At 38.2% G+C, this 20,395-nt stretch overlaps 1 protein-coding gene across 1 annotated transcript; it reads left to right on the top strand.

Annotated features, from left to right (window-relative positions):
- The first annotated feature begins 2,911 nt into the window (after positions 1–2,911).
- LOC108713509 (cocaine esterase) lies at positions 2,912–19,860 on the top strand. The gene is made up of 13 exons (XM_018257073.2): positions 2,912–3,131; positions 7,859–8,063; positions 8,951–9,089; positions 11,418–11,551; positions 12,639–12,792; positions 13,223–13,336; positions 15,122–15,217; positions 15,469–15,609; positions 15,847–15,924; positions 17,859–18,006; positions 18,576–18,725; positions 18,817–18,889; positions 19,674–19,860. Exons 1-13 carry the CDS (start codon positions 3,071–3,073, stop codon positions 19,858–19,860), a joined length of 1,680 nt encoding a protein of 559 aa, XP_018112562.1. The 5' UTR covers positions 2,912–3,070.
- Positions 19,861–20,395: the final 535 nt, after the last annotated feature.

The following is a 20,395-nucleotide window of genomic DNA, read 5'->3' as shown; positions in this document are numbered from 1 at the left end:
TTTTAGCTTTGCATTTGTTACAATCATACATATTGTGATTTAAGGACAGTCTCCGGTTCGATCATTCTGGTGCAAGGAATTGTACAAGTGATTAACCCACATTAATTCAGATCATTTTTAACTGTACTGTGTTCTGATAGGGTTCCTGAGAATCTTGTTTTAAATAAGAAAGGCATCTTTAAAGGGGCGATTCACATATTAAGTATGTCCTACAAAAGCTAATTATAAGCAACTTTTTTTTTTTTTTTTCTTGAATTCTTTTGCCTTCTTCTTCTAATTCTTTGTAGCTTTCAAATGGGAGTCACAGACCCCATCTAAAAACCAAAAGCCCTGTAAGGCTACAAATGTATTTTTATTGCTACTTTTTATTAATCATCTTTCAGGCCTCTGCTATTCATATTATTTAAATCAATGGGCAATGTGGACCTTAGCAACTGGATTGCTGAAATTGCAAACTAGAGAGCTGCTGAATAAAAAACTAAAACACTGGAGACGATTCGACAGTGTTACCACTTTCAGGCACTTTGCCGATTTACTAACGAGTGCAGGCGTAACTTCGCAAGCGAAAGAGACGGACGCTAGCGCTCATTCACACTCTATCGCCAGGTGAATTTTCGTTCTGTTGAATGGACATTACTCTGTGGAATGGGGAATTGTCCACGCTGGGCCAAACTGCATTAAAGGCCATAAAAAGTAGATTTTATTAGTGGTCACTACACTGTGCATGCAAACTGTGTGTGGGCCATGCTTTTTAAAGACCGGTGATTGGTTTTCTATGCAATGTAGTTAGCAGCAGAGCATAAAGTGAAGAACTTTTACACTAAGGGCACTCATTGCACTTCTGAACAATTCATTTTTGCATTTAGTAGCTCCATTGGCGAGCAATAAAAAAAACTCCTGGGGAGCCCTTCCCATGCATCTTACTAGCAATCACATGTACCTTCATTGTGCAATTGTGGATCAGGGAATTGTTGCGGAATTACACATTTTCAGTCAAGTTAATACCTGACCCATGAGGGTACCACAAGTGTCCAGATGATTGCCACTGAGAGGAATGTGACGTAATTCCAAGTATTTCTGCACTAGCCATTGCAGCTACTAAATGCTCAGGGTATATAGAGGCCAAAATCTCAGCATGTGCCATTTCAATTGAGGTAGAACTTTCACAATGTAGAATTGTTGACAAAACAATGTGTTTGTGTGGCGTCATTCTGTGTACATGCAAAAGTGAGCAGTTTTAAGTTTGTTTGCAGTGCACTTAAAGAGGTATTTAAGAGACCGCAACTGTAGGATCTATAAATTGAATGGTGAGTCATATGTACAGCATTAAAAAATAATTGGTATTCGTGTCAGTTATTTTTGTGCCTTTGATGCACAGAGCAGAGTTTCTCATGTGGTCAGCAATGCTTTTTGAGTAGAATTTGGGACATGGAGGAGTTTCTAGCAATTTTATTATTATCAGTTACCATATTCCACATGCGCACCACAGAGATTACATATCATTCACACCAGTCCACTGCCCCAGTGGAGTTTACAATCTCTGGTCCCAATCACATTCACACACACTGTGGGGGGTATTTATCAAAGGTCAAATGTTGGAGTTTTTATATACCTCGAATGAACTCACAACTTGTTTTGATTGTTTTCTTATTTAAGAAAACTCTGGAATGGAAAAAACGTGATTCAGCGAGTTCCAGTTGCGAAACTCGAATTTTTCAGTGGGGAAAAACGCGATTAGCTTGAATTGATTGAGTTTTCAGGCAAAACCCTCAAAAAAACCCCAAACATGATGAAGGTTATGAACATCTTCAAATGGTTCAAGGGACCTTTGACTTCTACATAACCTCGACAGGTTTTAGATGGTGTATTTTTGGATTCAAGCTATTTCATGGGGTATAATGCATCTTTTTTTTAAAAAAAAACTCGAAAGAATTCGAGTTTTTTTAACCCTAAAAATTTGACTTTTGACCTTCCAAAAAACCCTTTAATTTTCATGGAGAACACAAGTCGAACCTTAATATATAACCTCCTGTGTGTCAACCTTATCAAGAGCCAGTTAAGCTTTCTGTATGTTTTTTGAGTATGGGAGTAAGCCAGAGGAAACTCAACAAGCAAGTGGGCACTTTCTTAGTTAGTCACATCAGTCAAATCTAACAACATTGAAATTCTGATGAAAAACAATGAGGTTCAAAAATCTCAAAACTGTTGGTTACACAAAGATAACATAGCACAGAAGAGAAAATACATTTGATACCCTTGTTGGTTAAAGGAAAAAAAATAATTTTTGACATGAGTTTGTTCAGTTGGTCTGTAGTGATGGGCGAATTTATTCATCATGCTCAAACTTGCGGCGATTCCGAATTCCTATGTTTCACCGCTGGCGAATTAATTTGCGAAACTACGGTGAAAATTCACTGACGTTCAAAACTAGATGCTGTTGGCTTTCGAGAATTTTTCGCCGTTTTGCAAATTTCGTGGGAAATTCGCAAATTTTCCAGCGAAGTGCAACGGGACAAATCTGCCGATCACTGTTGGTCTTATGTAAAAATTTACACCAGTACTATCTGAACTTTCAGAAATATACATTTATTTTTTACTGATTCTATGGATTGAAAGGAAATCATAATTGTCTGCGACTGTGTGCTTGCTGGTACCAGTCCCACACCTCTCTTTGGCAAAGTAATTACTGAATCTGTATTGTTCCCTATACACCTATCAATAGTAAACTGTTTGCATTTTACTTCTACCACTGAGTAAATAGCAAGGAGTTCGGACTTGGCCACCTATTTTTATTCATTCAGAATGGCACAAGCTTATCTGGTTAAGTAACTGCAAAGTAATTACTGAATCTGTACTGTTTCCTATACACCTATCATCAGTGAACTGTTTGCTTGAGTAGGTGGGTCAAGCTGTATCAAAGTCTGTAAGGTTTCCCCTACCTCTCTGTTCACTGTTACTTATATTTCCTTTCCCTCAGACATCTAGTCTTTGGAGTTTTCTCTACTTTGTCTGTAGACATTTTAATGCAAGAATTCTGCAAAGCTGTTAATGTCGAGGCTGCCTTTTACCAATGGAATTCTTAATACAAGTGCTTCTCTTGTGCTGTGTGACTTTGGAAATCTATGGAACAGGTGAGATGCAGCAGCGTAATGAGAACTAGAAATGAACATATTACTACACTAGTGGGGGAATGTAATAAAAGTCGCAAAGAGCAAAACAATTTGCATGAAAATATGTAATTATATCTATACTGCAACAAAAAATGGGTTAGGATTATGTTTTCTTTAAATATGCAAAAAAAAAGTGTTTTGGGTGGAGAACCTTTTTATAAAGAGGAATAGATGGAAAACAGTGAAACACAGTAGCCATAGAGACAAGTTCTGATGAAAACAGAAAAAGGATAGAAAGGATTATAAAAACAGAAACAGTGATAAGGTTATGCTATAATTTTAGGGAGGATAGAATGAAGAATGAATAGCCAAATTGCTAAACTTTATTAGCTAATACTGTTGAAGGTCTGGGGATCCTGGAATACTAAGTGCTGAGAAGAGATATGTGGATATGTCATAGAGCTTCAGACATTGTCTGGCTAAACATTTACAGAAAGACTTTTGCTATTCCATTTTTATTTTATTAAAGAGATACTGACATCAGAAAATAGCTTTTTTTATTATCTATCATAACATTGTCTTTGAATGCTATTTATAATTTTGCCATAAAAGTATTTACCTTTCTTACTACCATGTTCCTCTATGAGGGAGCTGCCATATTTGCGCAGCAGGAGTCCATTAGAATTAGAAACTCTAACTGACAGGTTAAAAAGTCAGGTTGGCAAAACAGTCAGGTTTAGGAACTTCAAGTAACAATTACTTACAAAAGCAGCACTATCAGCGAAAAACCATCAACTTGACCTTTTTTTTTTTTTTTTTTTTAAAGTTTTTATTTTTCCAATTTTACAACAAAAAAAAATATACAATGTTAGAAAAGGGAAGAAAGAAAAAATAGAAAGAAGGGAAAGAAAGAAAAAAGAGAGAGTAGTCTCAAGGGCCAACCTGTACCCTACAGGATGCGTTCAACACTCGTTTTCAACTTGACCTTTTAATGTAGATTAGGGATGTCGCGGACTGTTCGCCCGCGAACTAATTCGCGCGAACATCGGCCGTTCGCGAACGTCGCGCGACGTTCGCCAATTTGGGTTCGCCTTAGCTGGTGCTTATTTTTGCCCTCTCACCCCAGACCAGCAGATACATGGCAGCCAATCAGGAAGCTCTCCCTCCTGGACCACCCCCACACCCCCTGGACCACTCCCCTTCCACATATAAACTGAAGCCCTGCAGCGTTTTTTCATTCTGCCTGTGTGTGCTTGGAAGAGCTAGTGTAGGGAGAGAGCTGTTAGTGATTTGAGGGACAGTTGATAGTAACTTTGCTGGCTAGTAATCTACTTGATACTGCTCTGTATTGTATCTTATTTGCACCTGTTAGCTGTTCTGAGCTCTCTGCCAAAAGCTAATTAAGTTAGAAACATGTTTTTTTTCTGGCTGTTCAGTGCAGAGAAAAGAGGGACTTTCCAGTACAAAAGAGGGACAGGGGGTTGAGTGGTCAAAAGAGGGACAGTTGGGAGGTATGCAAGTGCCACCTAGCTGTGTGAGCTTTTTCACATTCTGTCTAAATAACAATAATAATTCCGTGTCCGTAAACATCACCTGAGTGATGTTTTTACAGCAGCAATAATATATTCCGTATCCACTACTGTATACGTTGCCCTTGCAGGCATTGTTTGCCCAGTCTTTAACCAAGTGCCACCTAGCTGTGTGAGCTTTTTCATATTCCGTGTCCAGAAACACCACCTGAGTGACGTAGTCTGCCCTTTACAGCACAAAACGCAGCGCTGTGTCAACAATGGATTTTTTAGAAACATTTTTGCCCTTGATCCCCCTCTGGCATGCCACTGTCCAGGTCGTTGCACCCTTTAAACAACTTTAAAATCATTTTTCTGGCCAGAAATGTCTTTTCTAGCTTTTAAAACTCACCTTCCCATTGAAGTCTATGGGGTTCGCGACGTTCGCGAACCGTTCGCATTTTTGGACGCAAGTTCGCGAATATGTTCGCGAACATTTTTTCCGCCGTTCGCTACATCCCTAATGTAGATTAATATTTTGAAAAGCAAAATGTTAGTGTCAGTATTACTTCAAGACAAAGTATATGCAAACTGTATGATGTATAGCAAGGAGGAAAGCAGCCACTCCTTTATACATTTTATCTGTCTGTTAATTGAATTACTATGCTGTGCTCGTGGTGTCAAATCATTTCTGTTATAGATTGATTGCACCACTAATAAACCTGCTAATTACATACGTTTTTTTCATAGTCTCCAAAGATTTCCACTCTTTTCTCATATTTCAAACAAATTATCTGCATGCACTTTTTGCTTTGCTCATAAATGTGATAATGTTATGAATTGCTTTACTTTAGCCATTCATTCACCTGAACTATTTCAACACCTGGCCTAGAAAAATAATATATGTATAATCTACTTGCTTTGTTCATAGGCTAATAATATGAAATGTGTTATATTCTTAATGTGGCACTCATTTGTAGAAGTTGTGTAAACTGTGCCAACGCAACTATCAGAAGAATTGGCATAGTCATTTTGCTTCTTATCTCCCATGGGGCTCAACAAGTTACTGATTTAAGACCTTTTATAATAAGTTGCCTGTTAAAAGATAAGGTTGCTCCCCTAAAGCAAGCATGCCGCAAGTGTGTGGAGACTTTCAAGGAGATGTACAAATCCCAACTTTTACAATGGGTGTTGCTAGGTCAAATGAATGTGCCTAATAATGAGGAAAGAAACTGGGGGTCATTTACTCACCGCACTGCAGTTGGGGGCCCCCTAATGAGTTGTGTGAAAAATCCCGTTCATTAGTCCTTATGTCAACATGTGCTCCTTGTATTTCCGTATAGTTGTGTTTGGTTTTGCTGCCTTTTTCCTGTGTCTTGTTCCTAACTGAGCTACTTGCACTTACTGACATAGGCTGTTGTAGGAATCTCGGAGCTTCCACCACCTCTGCCTTGTACTGCATGTTTTATATTGAAAGATAGACAGACAGACTGAGAATGTCTGTTTCTGAGAGAGAATTAGTCCTCTACTATTTTTAGAACTTTGCATATTTTATATCTGTGTAGCCCTATTCTGCTACTGAAGAAAATCCTGCACCTATTTTATTCTTTTTGGTGCTACATAAGTCCTGTGTCTTTGCTTATTGGAAGAGCAGAACACAGGAGCAGCTTCATATAATATTGCAGATTGTTTAGTCTCCTGCTGGCAGAACCTCGCTTATGTGGATGTTTCTTCAGAGTCCTGACAAGGGCTCCCTTTGACTTTTGCCTCAGGCAGCAGCATCCTGGACTCCCCTGGACCCCTTTGTCAACATTGTGGACACCCTCCCTCCCTGCACAAAAAAGTGAGTGCAAATGAGGGAGTTCGCCACCTTTACATAAAATTTCCACCGCCCGGTGGTGAGGATGGAACAAAAGGGACGGGCTGTTATGCAAAAGGGGGTGGAGCCACACTACACACAATGGCCAGAAGGCTGGGGAAATTAAGATTTGAGTGGCTTGGGGGTGGGTCAGGGGCTTTTTTTTAAGGGTATTAGAAATTTACCGGCAACTACATTATTGGTAATTTTGTAATACCAGCCCCGGCCTTGGCAGGTGTTTTACAGGTAGGCTGGTAAAATACCGGCCAGATGGCAACCCTAGGGGCAAGCTGCTTCTGTCGGCAGAGTGGCTTGGGGGTGGGTCAGGGGCTTTTTTTTAAGGGTATTAGAAATTTACCGGCAACTACATTATTAGTAATTTTGTAATACCAGCCCCGGCCTTGGCAGGTGTTTTACAGGTAGGCTGGTAAAATACCGGCCAGATGGCAACCCTAGGGGCAAGCTGCTTCTGTCGGCAGAGGGCCCCTTTTTCCATGCCCTAAAAGAGCATGATTTTTTCTTCAGAACCCTGACAAGGATCTTTCCACACCTTAAAGGAGAAGGAAAGTTTTTGTGCACTTGGGGGATGACAAATGTTAGGCACCCCCAAGTGATTGTATTGATTTACCTGAAACCCCGGGCCAGTGCTCCTATCAGCAGAAAACGGCACCGGCCCGGGGTTATACCAGTGAGCTCCACGGAGCGATCCTCTTCCATCTTCTTCTTTCTTCAATTTTGCCAGGGCAACCACACGTGCAGTTAAACGGAATAGCCAACTTTTTAGTTAAAGTTCGGCTTTTCATTCAACTGTGCATGCGCAGCCGTGCAAAGAAATCGGAAGACAAAAGAGGATCGGTCTGTGGTGCTCACTGGTATAACCCTGGGCCAGTGCAGTTTTCTGCTGATAGGAGAACCAGCCCGGGGTTTCAGGTAAGTCAATACAATCACTTGTGGGTACCTAACGATTGGCACCCCAAGTGCTGCAAGCGTTTCCTTCTCCTTTAAATAGTGTTCACTTTTCTGACATTAGTGTTCCCATCTAACTTTTTCCACCAACTTTGTCTCACTCTCCCTGCTTCTGTCCCTGCACTTCCTGGCCAGGCCTTCCTTCCTGACAGCTCACAGTGAGAGGGTTTCCATCCGCTCCCTGCACAGAAACAGCACAGAGGCAGGGACAGCTATTCACAGCCTCCCTACACATATTTTTAATTAGCCCTATTTTGCTTCCTCAACCCAACTGCCTAAAGCACCCAACATAAATGTTCTTTACAGAGTGATAACAGAACACGTGTATGTCTTAGAACTGAAATTACATTATATATACATTTATATGTATATTTCTTAGCATATTGTGTTTTATTTTCTTCCCATGCATTTCTTAGGCCAAGAGGATGCGAGACCACTACTGACAACAAAGTATGGGCAACTCCTGGGAAAAACAGTGAATGTAAGGGGAGCAGACCGACATGTCCATGCTTTTATGGGAGTCCCTTTTGCAAAGGCTCCTGTTGGTCACTTAAGATTCTCTGATCCACAACCACCTGAACCATGGAGTTCTATCAGGGAGGCTTCGGCCATCCCTCCTATGTAAGTTTCTTTGGTGTACAGCGTTTTATTCATTATTTTCTGTTACATATATAGTACCAATACATTCATGCAGCTCATTACTGAGATTATTCACATCAGTCCCTACCTATGTGGAGCTTACAGTTTATATATATCCAGATATACTAGGGTTAATGTAATCAGACGCCCAGCCTGCCTGTAGGTGACATAAATATATAACATGCAGATATATACATTTCTTCACGAGTTCCGAAATTTAAAAATATAGTTATAATTGTCATTCTGACATCAGTAAGATGTATTTATAATAATATTATATCCCAGCTGTAATGTCACTGATATGTGAAGGATAATTTGCCTTAATTGCAGTATATATAAGGGTATAAAACAGCCATGTCCAACAAGTCGATCACTAGTTGATGCTGAGAGTTGTTGGCATCCTCTGAGAGCTGCAGATACAGTTGTCACATGACTTATGTTTTATAATATAATAATTATTCTGACATACTAGCATCATACTTGCTTAACTTGTTGTACATGAATTGACTTGCATTAGCCAGTAACACAATCATCAGGTTACATCTATTAGAATGGGGATTGCAAGGAAATCTTAATTCTGATGCAATAGATGTGTAACATTGCACACAGACTGTAAAACTTTACATTAAAGAAGATAGTATCATGCATTCCTTGAATATGGCAATCATGCTATAATTCTAGATATTATCAGAACTAAAGTAAAGTATGATTGTAAATGTTGTATATTTTACCACCCAGATAAAAATTTTAAATTTAAAAACTGTGCTGCTATCAACTACGTAAAACCAACTTTACTACAGACTAAATAAAATGCAATATGTATTACTTAAACCTCATATATATTTTGGGTATTTGTTTTGATTCACCAGGTGTTTACAACATCAAGAAGGAATGGAACACCTTATAAAACTGTTCAAAATTGAATTTGCGTTGCCTTCGATTTCAGAGGATTGTTTGTACCTTAATGTATTCACTCCAGCTGACAGAAAGGAGAATTCAAAGCTACCTGTAAGTGTTTAAATAGAATTACTCAAAAAGTAAGCACTGAGAAAGGGAAAAGTAATTTTTATAGTAACCATTTATTGGCTAACTGATATATAGTATGTAAGAATGCAAAAAAAAAAAAATACATCTTTTTATCAGTTCTCTACTCAACACCCAACTAAAAGTAAGCATACAGACAATTGTTTGAGGAAAAACAATACTGCCTATGATATATGTAAGAGAGCCAGTGTTCTTGTGTCTCACCAGGCAGATTTTTAATGACTGAATTATACAGTTAATCAAACCCTATTAACAGAAGGTGGGAAGACAGACTCAAATCAATTCCACAGCATATTAGTACATGCATTTTTATGTATAGATACTGTGGAGCATTCACATATCCGATTTCCTTCCTCATGTTAAAGAAGTTATTGAATGTAGTTTACATCCTAGTAACAGGCTTAATATGTGCTGGAGCTAATACATCTTGAGCGTCTCTAAACTCTTGCAGCATGTATGTTTTAGGTAAGATGTTTATAGGGCAAGTCAACCCCAAAATAAAAATGTGCCTACTAAAAAAAATCCATAATTCTAACGAACTTTCCCAAATACTGTACATTTATTAAATATTTTCAGTGCTCTTTGTTATTTGTAAAAATGCTATTGAAAGCAGCATTTTCTTAACTCCTGGTTGTTACTTTATAAACAATGCTGCAAAAGTCTTAAGGTGGCCATACACGGAGAGATCCGCTCGTTTGTCGATGTCGGGGAAGCCCGTCGGGGAGTCCCATACACGGGCCAATAAGCTGCCGACTCTGTCTGTCGGCAGCTTTTATCGGCCCGTGTATGGCCACCCCAGCAAAGACGGGTTCCGTTAATCGGCTGCTTGTCTTACATTGTAACAACAGTCTGAGCCATCAATGCAGAGACTAGAAAGGGACAGACAAGCACCACTTTCAACAGCACTACATATACAAATAACTTACAAAACATGTGTTATGAATGTATATTGCAATTATGTTTTCATTTATTATTTTTTGGGTTGACATTCCCTTTCAGGCTAGGGCCAGACACTTGGCCTGTGGAGAAATGCAAGTGAAGAATCCGCTCCTGTGCTGCTGCCCTTCTGCCCGACATGCCTGCTCCTGGAAACATTACCTCTGCATGGGTGCAGGCACATGTGGCTGATTTCTGCACCGAAATGATTTAGCATTTGCCACTTTTGCCTGCACCCCAGCGGAGGTAGTGTTTCCAGGTGCAGACATGTTGGGCAGAAGGGCAGCAGTGGATTATCAGTCTGCATTTCTCCACAGGCTGAGAACTCATCTGAGACTCATCTGGCCCTAGCCTTAGGTATTTGAAGGAGCAAACTTACAGCTCAGTATCTATGCAAATGACACTGACTATTCTATGGCTACTGTAGTTGATGACATATATGGTAAATCCAAACAACAGATATGTAAGTAGCAAATGATCTACTGCATGTCAATAATTCTGGCGCCCATTGGACTCCAACATATTTGCTTGAATTTGCCAGTAAATCATACCCTTTTTTTCTCGTAAAGATTATAGCATTATTTGCAGTAGTTATCAGCTTCCCACTTTCTCCCTTTTTCTGCAGCTGAGCTGTTGGATCCTTTACTTTTTTCACCAGTTCTTGGTCTAATAGATAAATCATCTCATCTAGATTCTGTGTAAATGTGTAGCTCCTGTGAAGCCAGCTTGAATTGTGGGGCTACTACTGCCTGAAGCAGCAACCCCAATGCCGACACTCATCTTTGGTTTCACGCTTAAAACTTTAACATCTGAGTGGGTCAAAGGGGGGCCACAAAGTTAACGTAGAACATGCAACTTTGCTCCCTGTACTAGAAGTGCCAAAAACTAGAAATTCAACTCTCAAAGTTACAGGAGGTGGCTTTTTGCCTCCCCTTGTAACTGGCCGCTCTCTGTCGCCTGAGGTTCTCACCTTGCCTCATTGCAGGATCGACCCTGGGTATAGCCACTGTAAAATCATCCATGTGCTACTTATAAAACGTATAACTGGGATATGCATCGGTTATGTTTTCCTTTCAAGACAGCTACATGTAGGGGTTCATTTATTAACATTGGTGATAACCAGATGTTTGCTTTTGTTTTCTAACTTGTAGATGAGTATTCAAATCTAGTTGCTGATTGGTTGCTGTGGGCAAAATCACCGGTGATGTTTGTCTCCAATGTTAATAAATATGCTCCTATGTTACTAATATTGTTAAATACCAGCATCAAAGTGAAATGTCGCATTAATATTACATTATATGTGTACATACAGAATTGTGGTATTGGTTCTTTTAAAACATTTCTGACTTTTTACAGGCAATGGTGTTTATACATGGAGGAGGGCTGGTCATGGGACTGGCATCCATGTTTGATGGCTCTGCTTTAAGTGGCTATGAAAACATTGTTGTGGTTTCAATTCAGTACAGACTCGGTATTTTGGGATTTTTCAGGTAATGCAGCTCTGTCAGGCATCAAAATCTGTATTTTTCATCAGTAATATACAGGTTTTCTTGTTATTGTTTTATTTATACACTTGTGGCAGAGTTATAAGTATTCAAGAGTGTTTTTCCACCATCGGCAATATACTGGAGAATATTTTTGACAATGAATTTATTAAAAAAACAAACGTGCATGAAACACTCAGCAAGTAAAAGTTGCTGACTTTCTATAGATGCCAATGGTAATCTCTAAAAGGAGTGGTTCACCTTTAAATTCAATTTTAGAATGTTATAGAAGGGCGAATTCGAACCAACTTTTCGATTGGTCTTTAGTTTGTCTTTTTTATAGTTTTTTAATTATTTGCCTTCTTCTGACTGTTTCCAGCTTTCAAATAAAACAAATGCTCTGTAAGGCTGCATAATGTATAGTTATTGCTACTTTTTATTACTAATCTTTATTTTCAGGTCCTCTCCTATTCATGTTTCAGTTCTTATTCAAATCAATGCATGGTTGCTAGGGTCATTTAGCATTAGCAACTACATTGCTGAAACTGCAAACTAGAGGAATGCTGAACAAAAGCCTAAATAATTCAAAAACCACAAATAATAAAAATAGAGGACTGCTGAACAAAAGCCTAAATAACTCAAAAACCAAAAATAATAAAAAATGAAAACCTATTGCAAATTGTCTCAGAATATCATTTTCTACATCACATTAAAAGCTCATTTAAAGGTGAACAACCCCTTTGAGACTTCCAGCAACGTAGTTTTTTATTAAAAAAAGTTATACCTCATTGAAAATGAAGGAAACTATTTGAGTTTCGTTTGTGTGCAACTGTTTTTTCTGCAACATGACTATTCAGTTTGAGTCTTACATATTCTAATGCTCAGGGATAAAAACATTGGGTAGTGGAAAAACAATTGCTTGAATTTTGTTGCAATTTTTATTAGTGACTGATTTTTTCCCCTAACTTGAAGATACATAAATCTGCATCTCAATGTATTGAATTTAGTAACTTGACAAGGCTAAGCAAATGAACGAAAAATACTCAGAAGGCTTCTCTGTACGTTTGCGTCCTCTTTCCCTTTCCTTTGTTAGTACTGGAGATAAAGAGGCACCAGGAAACTTTGGATTTCTGGATCAAGTTGCAGCTCTAAAATGGATTCAGGAAAACATAAAGGATTTTGGAGGTGACCCAGAATCAGTTACTATATTTGGGCAATCTGCGGGTGGCTTAAGCGTTTCCACACATGTGAGTACTTCCAGGATCAAGAATACATCAGACTCCACCAAACTGTATATGTATGTATGTTCAGTTTCTTATTTATTAGGTCAATACGGTATGCAACTAGAGCAAGCAATGACCATGCACAATTGTCTAAACTGACAAAAAGAAAAATATATTAATGGGTAAAACTTGATGAAAGACACTCATTCAATCCCTTTTCTCTAGTCAACATATTTTATGTCTCTGGACCTTTGGGCAGTTCTTGCAATAGAAGTTCGGCTATTACAGCCTTACTTAACAAACAGTTCAAGCAACCTTGAGCTCCCAATAAAATCAGCAATGTAAGGTACTCTTGTTGCATGAAGATTTGTAATCCACAGACAGGTAGGAGAGATAAATATCTTCTTCTCTGTCACCAACATGTTTTCAGTGCATTTTAAAAATGTGTTTTCAGGTGTTATCGCCCCTGTCTAAAGGATTATTTCACAGAGCCATAGCTGAGAGTGGTGTTGCTTTGCTTCCTGGACTGGTGGCCAGTAAGACTGAAGAAGTTCTTTATGTTCGTGATGTAAGTTTTTGTTGTTGTATCAGAGCTATAATGCTTTTTAATTAATCAGCAAATATAATGCCATGTTATGAATGTCATGACAATGTTTGTATATGTTAAAATAAAAGAAAGATTCAAAGATACAGTATATTGAACTATTGAACTAAAAGTTAGGTTAAGTTAGGTTAAAAGGTTGGTTCACCTTTAAATTAACTTTTAGGGGCAGATTTACATAGGGTCGAATATCGAGGGTTAAGTAACCCTCGATATTCGACTGCCGAATGTAAATCCTTCGACTTTGAATATCGAAGTTGAAGGATTTATCGCATTTCCTACGATCGAATGAGGATTTTAATCCATCGATCGAACGATTTTCCTTCGATCAGAAAATTGTTAGGAAGCCTATGGGGACTTGGCCGAAGTTTTTTTTAAAGAGACAGTACTTTGACTATCGAATGGTCGAATAGTCGAACGATTTTTAGTTCGAATCGTTCGATTCAAAGTCGTAGTTGAAGGTCGAAGTAGCCAAAAAAACAATCGAAATTCGAAGTTTTTTTTATTCTATTCCTTCACTCGAACTAAGTAAATGGGCCCTTAGTGTGTTATACAATTGCCAATTCTAAGCAAGTTTTCAGTTGGTCTTCATTATTTATTCTTTATAGTTTTTTCAATTATTTGCCTCCTTCTTCTGTCTCTTTGCAGCTTTCAAATAGGGGTCACTGACCCCATCTAAAAAACAAATGCTCTGTATTGTTATTGCTATTTTTTATTATTGATCTTTCTATGCAGGCCTCTCCTATTCATATTCCAGTCTCTTATTCAAATCAATGCATGGTCATTTGGACCCTAGCAACCAAATTGCTAAAATTGCAAACCTGAGAGCTGCTGAATAAAAAGCTAAATGATACCACAAATAATCAAAAATGAAAACCAATTGCAAATTGTCTCAGAATATCACTCTCTACATCATACTAAAAGTTATCTCAAAGCTGAACAACCCCTTTAAGTTATATCTAGTATAGGTAAATCTAAAAATACAACTGGACTTGCTGAGTAATCAATGAAGACGTTTCACTACTCATCTGAGCAGCTTCTTCAGTTCAACTGAAGTTATTCTACAAATCTATAAATGGTTTAGCGAACTGCATCCATCACAGAACACTCTAGGAGAATTTATTGACATTTGAGAATGCGGTTTTCCATTATTTTCTTTTAAGAAAGCCAACAAAATCTTTTTAAGCACTCATTCATGAATTCCTTCACAGAAAAAGAATGACCAAAATGTCAGTAGAGGGGAAACATTTTTGTGAAGTGGCAATTTCTCACAATATAAGAAGAACCTCTGTTTAGAAGCTGATCTTCCTTTTGAATATTTCCTTCTGTAGTGTTTCTAGAACTTTTTATTCAAACCCCAGTCATTTTTTTCTTTCTTGACTGAGGTTAGTAAGTATTCTCAGGCACCTTCTGAAGTCTTCCAACTGAAACTCCTACTACTATAACTACTTTCTGATGTTTAATTGTCTCTCAGTGTACTGGTAATATGTTTATCACCCTAATGCAAATAGAACATCTTTAAGTGCATCAGGTCACATTACTTTCCATCAGGGTTCTCCCTTAACTTTTTACTATTGTGTTGTATTGCAACCCTTATTTCTCACTGATCTAGTGTTGCTTGTCAAGACATTGCAATGTACAAGCATTTTAATACTATTAACTTTACACTGCCAAGTATATGTTAGAAAAGGACAGACATGGTGTTATTATATATCGCACCTGAACAACACTTATGTATATTTTGTTTTGCAGTTGGTTGCCTATATATCTGGTTGTAATATTTTGGGTCTTGTAGACTGTCTGAAAAAGAAGTCAGAAGAAGAGATTATGGAGATTTCGGCAGCAATGGTATGGGAAAATACTCTTAAAGAAAAAAACAACATAGTTAACTGATTTTGTAATCATTCCAAAGACTTTTTTCAACATTCTATCAATTTACCTGTCCATATATATTTAAAATACCTTTATTTTATCCCCATCTACACACCAGTTTGTCTGTTAAATCAGAGTTTAAGAAAAAAACATTTTATTAAAAGCTTATGTTTATCAAAGTGACTTTTTAAAGTACATATCACTTATTCTATTTCTTGTTTGTACAGCAATTTACAGCTTTACCTGCCTGTGTTGATGGTGTGTTCCTTCCCAAACCTGTAGAAGAAATCTTGGTTAACAAGGAGAGCAATCGGGTTCCTTTTTTGATTGGATTTAATAACCATGAGTTTGGTTGGATGCTTCCAATGGTAGGCAGTTATTAATTACTTTAAAGTATATGACCTATAATGTTGGGGAGAAGCATCAGAATATTTATTCAATCAGAATAGTAATTAGAATAAACATAAACATATGTTTGTATCTATCATTTAATATTATTATCATCACTGAGACTGCATCTTACTCAATAATTAGAATGATCTAGTACATATGTGAGTGTACATATGTGAGAGTTAAAATTATACAATGTGTTTTCATTTGGACAGGCTCTCAACATCAGTGGTTTCAGGCAAGGAATGGGGAGGACTGACGTTCAGTCAGTAATAAGTGCTGTTCCTCTTTTGGTAAGCCCTAATGTTTGTGTTTGTTCATTCAAAAGAACATGTCAAGAACAGCATAAGAAATAATAATCATTAATCGCTAACTACATTTTTAATGATTAAATTCATAATATATGACATCTATGTATTGAGGAGAAGTAAACAGGTATAGTAGAATGCTAAAGAGAAATAAATAAATGTCTGTACTATTCTTGCAATATAAAGGGTGTAGTTACATAGTTAGTTACATAGTTAAATTGGGTTGAAAAAAGACAAAGTCCATCAAGTTCAACCCCTCCAAATGAAAACCCAGCATCCACACACACACTCCTCCCTACTTTCACATAAATTCTATATACCCATACCTATACTAACTATAGAGCTTAGTATCACAATAGCCTTTGATATTATGTCTGTCCAAAAATTCATCCAAGCCATTCTTAAAGGCATTAACTAGTGATGGGTGAATTTATTCGCCAGGCGCGAATTTGCGGCGAATTTGCGTGATTCGCCGCCAGTGAACAAATTCGCGAAACGCCCGCGAAAATTCGCGGCAAAAATTCGCCGGCATCAAAAAAATTTTTTCCGAAAAAAACGGGCGCCGGCGTAAAAAAAATGGGCGCCAGCGTCAAAAACGGGCGCCGGCGTCAAAAACGAGACGCCGGCGTGATTTCGCTAATTTTTCGCCGTTTCGCGAATTATGCACGAAATTCGCGAATTTTTCGGCGAAACGACGCAAATTCGCCCATCACTAGCATTAACTGAATCAGCCATCACAACATCACCCGGCAGTGCATTCCACAACCTCACTGTCCTAACTGTGAAGAACCCCCTACGTTGCTTCAAATGAAAGTTCTTTTCTTCTAGTCTAAAGGGGTGGCCTCTGGTACGGTGATCCACTTTATGGGTAAAAAGGTCCCCTGATATTTGTCTATAATGTCCTCTAATGTACTTGTAAAGTGTAATCATGTCCCCTCGCAAGTGCCTTTTTTCCAGAGAAAACAACCCCAACCTGGACAGTCTACCCTCGTAATTTAAGTCTTCCTCCCCTCTAACCAATTTAGTTGCACGTCTCTGCACTCTCTCCAGCTCATTTATATCCCTCTTAAGGACTGGAGCCCAAAACTGCACTGCATACTCCAGATGAGGCCTTACCAGGGACCTATAAAGAGGCATAATTATGTTTTCATCCCTTGAGTTAATGCCCTTTTTTATGCAAGACAGAACTTTATTTGCTTTAGTAGCCACAGAATGACACTGCCCAGAATTAGACAACGTGTTATCTACAAAGACCCCTAGATCCTTCTCATTTAAGGAAACTCCCAACACACTGCCATTTAGTGTATAACTTGCATATATATTATTTTTGCCAAAGTGCATAACCTTGCATTTATCAACATTGAACCTCATTTTCCAGTTTACTGCCCAGTTTTCCAGTTTAGACAAATCACTCTGCAAAGTGGCAGCATCCTGCATGGAACCTATAGTTCTGCACAATTTAGTATCATCTGCAAAAATAGAAACAGTACTTTCAATGCCCACCTCCAGGTCATTAATAAACAAGTTGAAAAGCAAGGGACCCAGTACAGAGCCCTGCGGTACTCCACTAACAACACTGGTCCAATTAGAAAATGTTCCATTTACCACCACTCTTTGTAGTCTATCTTTTAGCCAGTTCTCTATCCAGGTACAAATACTATGTTCCAGGCCAACATTCCTTAATTTAACCAGTAACCTTTTGTGTGGCACTGTATCAAATGCTTTAGCAAAGTCTAAGTAAATCACATCCACTGCCATTCCAGAATCGAAGTCTCTGGAGCCAGGTAAACTGGAGTAGTGCTAGGGCAAAGTAGACATGATAATTATCTTTACACGTCTGTTTTTACCTACTCAGTTAATACAAAATGGACCTATTGGATTTTATGTTCCTTATTTTGTTTTAATCTCCATTATTGCAGCACTCAGGTTCCAGTCTCATTCCTTTGCTAATGAAAGAATACTTTGGTGACACGAATGATCAAATAGAAATCAGGAACAATTTTCTGGAACTGAACGGGGACAGCTTATTTGGTATACCGGCCCTGAGAACAGCTCAGTATCACCGAGGTATGATAACATTTCTTATTTCCTCTTTTGCTCTGTATTGATAGCTGTTGGTGTGCAATATATATTGGCACAGATCATGACCATTTTTCCAGTATTTGTTGTCCTTTGTGTTTTATGGTGTATCAACTGCTCCTCTCCTAATCCACTAACACAGAACCCTTTAGTTCTCTTTTTCATGCAGCGATGTATTTTATCATTTTTAAATGTTGAAAGACTGAATTTGTTTACATCAGTTAGCCCATAAAGAGTATCACAATAAACTGCTAAGTAGAGTCTGAGGTCCAACATCTGGAATACTCTGAGGTTTGCATTTATAGGTCCAAATGGGTCCAAATAATATAACTCACAGCAAGAAGCAGTCAGCTGGGATTGGATACTAGCTGCTGAGCAGTAAGACTGCAAGTTCAATAATCACCATTATGAAGTAGAGTTATACAGGTAGCAGGACTAACAATCAAGATATCTTAACCCAACTCTGTGCTTGGCTGCAGTTTATGGTCACAGTTATTTTGGTTGCTTTTTTGTCTTAGATAACACTGACAAACCATTTCTACCCTTTACTATCCTAGATACTGGGCTTCCTGTTTACTTCTATGAATTTCAGCACCGTCCTTCAATATATGGAGATTCTAGAGATGACTTTGTTAAAGCGGATCATGGTGATGAACTTTACTTTGTTCTTGGTGGTCCCTTTCTGAATGGTGATGCATTTTTTCAAAGTAGGTATTGCTCATGTAATTATATATATATACACACACACACACATATATATTTAATCCTCCGATTCTAACCTTATTCTCTCTTCACAAGGTGATGGAACAGATGAAGAAAAAATACTTAGTAAAACAATGATGAAATATTGGGCTAACTTTGCTAGAAATGGGTAAGGCACAAAAGATTTTCGTATGCTACGGTATTATATTTTTAGACATTAGGACTCAATAACTTCCACAAGTGTAGCGAGCAAATTGCTTTTTTCCCTGCAGTGCGTTGCATCTAAAACCACTTGCTTCCAAATGTGCTCTTAACGCTCTGTGAAGCTCCATACTTGGCTCCATCCTGCCTTCCATTCCAAATCCAAAGTTGACCAGCTACTCTAAGGGGCACATTTACAAAGCTCGAGTGAAGGATTCGAATTAAAAAAACTTCAAATTTCGAAGTGTTTTTTGGGCTACTTCGACCATCGAATGGGCTACTTCGACCTTCGACTACGACTACGAATCGAACGATTCGAACTAAAAATCGTTCGACTATTCGACTATTCGATAATCGAAGTACTGTCTCTTTAAGAAAAACTTCGACCCCCTACTTCGGCAGCTAAAAGCTACCGAAGTCAATGTTAGCCTATGGGGAAGGTCCCCATAGGCTTGCCTGAGATTTTTTGATCGAAGGATATTCCTTCGATCGTTGTATTAAAATCCTTCGAATCGTTCGATTCGAAGGATTTAATCGTTCGATCGAACGAATAATCCTTCGATCGTTCGATCGCAGGATTTGCGCTAAATCGTTCGACGTCGATATTCGAAGTCGAACGATTTTAGTTCCTAGTCGAATATCGAGGGTTAATTAACCCTCGATATTTGACTCTTGATGAATCGGCCCCTAAATGTATTATAATTCCATTTATTGTAATGTGATACTGTGTCACTGAACATCTTCTCCTGCAGGGATCCCAATGGACCTGGTTTGGCACAATGGCCAAAATATGATGAGGAAGAAGATTATCTAGAGATCAACCTGAAACAGAAGTCATCTCGGAGACTAAAGGATGGAAGGCTTAAGTTTTGGACCATCACTCTGCCTGAAACAATTAAAATGATTAAGGAAAAGAAACAGATGCACACAGAGCTCTGAATGTGCCATTTCTGCTCTAGTGTTGTTATTCTAATTCAGTGGTAGGCTAATGGGTGGTCATGATTATTTCAGAGAATCACAAAATATCTGTTCATAAGATTTCCTGATATTTCAGCTTTTTTGTGAACTTTTGATTTAGTCGAATTATCAGTATGAAAAAAATAAAAAATTGAAATAGTGTTCATGCTGTTGTTTTCAGGTTCAACCTATTCTCTCAGTATGCAGCACTCATTTGCAAAAGTGGTACAACATGCATGGATAATGCACAGCTGCTCATTGAGCCTTTGCCCATTATATGCACAGGTATAGGGTGACAGGTCCCCTTTATTATGTTTAAAATAAAATATGACCACGGGTGTGCATTTCCCACAGGGTTTATTAAAGGCAAAAATGTTTTAGTTACTTGTTTGGAGTCATTGTTTTTAGCTTGTGTTTATGTGGATATTAAAGCCCTTTTATTTTACTAATTTTATACCTAATAAATTGCACAGCTTGCAAAACTGCTTCTTTTTCTTTGTTTGAAACAAACTTTATA

This window comes from Xenopus laevis, chromosome 4L, assembly GCF_017654675.1.
Source record: "Xenopus laevis strain J_2021 chromosome 4L, Xenopus_laevis_v10.1, whole genome shotgun sequence".
In the NCBI taxonomy this organism is placed as follows: domain Eukaryota; kingdom Metazoa; phylum Chordata; class Amphibia; order Anura; family Pipidae; genus Xenopus; species Xenopus laevis.
The sequence above is the reverse complement of the archived record's forward strand: the minus strand, read 5'-3'. Positions and strand labels throughout refer to the sequence as shown.